Source organism: Aplysia californica, unplaced genomic scaffold, assembly GCF_000002075.1.
Source record: "Aplysia californica isolate F4 #8 unplaced genomic scaffold, AplCal3.0 scaffold00546, whole genome shotgun sequence".
NCBI lineage: Eukaryota > Metazoa > Mollusca > Gastropoda > Aplysiida > Aplysiidae > Aplysia > Aplysia californica.
In genome coordinates this window covers 512,000-513,348 of record NW_004797816.1, presented here as the reverse complement: position 1 = coordinate 513,348, position 1,349 = coordinate 512,000, and the positions used below count along the sequence as shown (strand labels likewise).

The window sequence follows — 1,349 nt, the reverse complement described above, 5'->3', positions numbered from 1 at the left end:
AAATGGAGCGAACTTGTTTTGTGTGAGGAGATGGACTTCTGTAACGACCGACCACCCCAACTAACACAACGAAGAAGAGATCTAACCCTAACCCTAACCCTGAACCTAACCCTATCCTTAAACCCTAACCTTACCTTTAACCTAACCCTAACCCCTACCTTTAACCCTAACCCTAACCCTAACCTTACATTTAACCCTAACCCTAACTCAAACCCTAACACTCTGTCTTTTTTAAAAATAGCGGTCGGTCGTGACGGAATTTCTCGCGCGTGATGTTGTAACACAGGATACAGAACTGTTCCTGACGAAGAGAAAATTCCTATACGGGTTTCCTGGGGCTGATGACACAGAAACAGTTGTCGTTTTTTTCCCCTTTTGATTTTAATTCTTGAAGAATATAGCTCTGTTGTAATTTTTCTGCTAGTGGCTTCGTCGCGAGGGAAGGACTTCCGTAACGAGCGACCGCCCCAACAAACACAATAAAGAAGAGACCTAGATCAAACCCTAACCCTGACCCAACCTCTACCCCTACCTTTACCTCTACCCCCAACCCAACCGTTACCTCTACCCCTACCCCAAACCTTTCCCCTACCCAGACCCCTACCCCTACCCCTACATCTATCGTACCCCTACGCCCTACCTCAAACCTTACCCCTACCCCATCTTCCATCCCATACCCTCTGTTCTACTCTGTCTCATAGGCCTAGTGGTCGCTCGTTACAGAAATCCTCCCGGAAACAGTTGTAGTTTTTTTCCTCTTGATTTTAATTCTGAAGAATACAGCTCCGTTGTAATTTCTCTGTAAGGCGTTAGTGGGTTCGTCGCGAGTGCTGGTCTTGTGTCATATTATTTCTACTGTCAGCTGCTGGTGATTGAATAAGTGCTAGGCTATTATATATACTATTCTAAATGAAGTCCAGTGTCAGCGTGGTGTTGTGTGGTGTTCGTTGTGGATATACTTTGATAACCTAACAGTGGATACATCGGTGGGTCCTTGCATGTTAACCAACTCCTGAGCCTGAGACGACAGGACCTTTCCACAAGGTGTTCATCTGTTCGCAGTGAGTACAACAGTAGGTTTACATCAACTCTGTTCTAAAACAAGAAACGTTCACGTATTTGTTTGTGTGGGTACTGGGTATCCTGGTTGGCCTTTTATTTTATTGTCATTGGTCTCATAAAAAAAAAATCGAACCATCTAGTAGCTGGTTCCCTCCGACATTTCCTTCAGGGTAGCTGGCGTAAAGATATAGAATTTATGTAATTTTAGTAGTGTTTTCTAACCAAGCCATCTACTGTAACTGGAAGATCTCTCTCTCTCTCTCTCTCTCTCTCTCTCTCTCTCTCTC

At 44.4% G+C, this 1,349-nt stretch overlaps 1 protein-coding gene across 1 annotated transcript in view; it reads right to left on the bottom strand.

The window, feature by feature from the left end:
* Positions 1–1,001: 1,001 nt before the first annotated feature.
* Positions 1,002–1,349, bottom strand: part of LOC101852501 (calcium/calmodulin-dependent protein kinase type 1-like) — a 48,886-nt gene continuing 48,538 nt past the window's right edge. The window contains exon 2 of the mRNA XM_005106630.1: positions 1,002–1,052. Within this exon, the coding sequence (XP_005106687.1) occupies positions 1,002–1,052 (51 nt within the window). The remainder of the gene's footprint in view (positions 1,053–1,349) is intronic.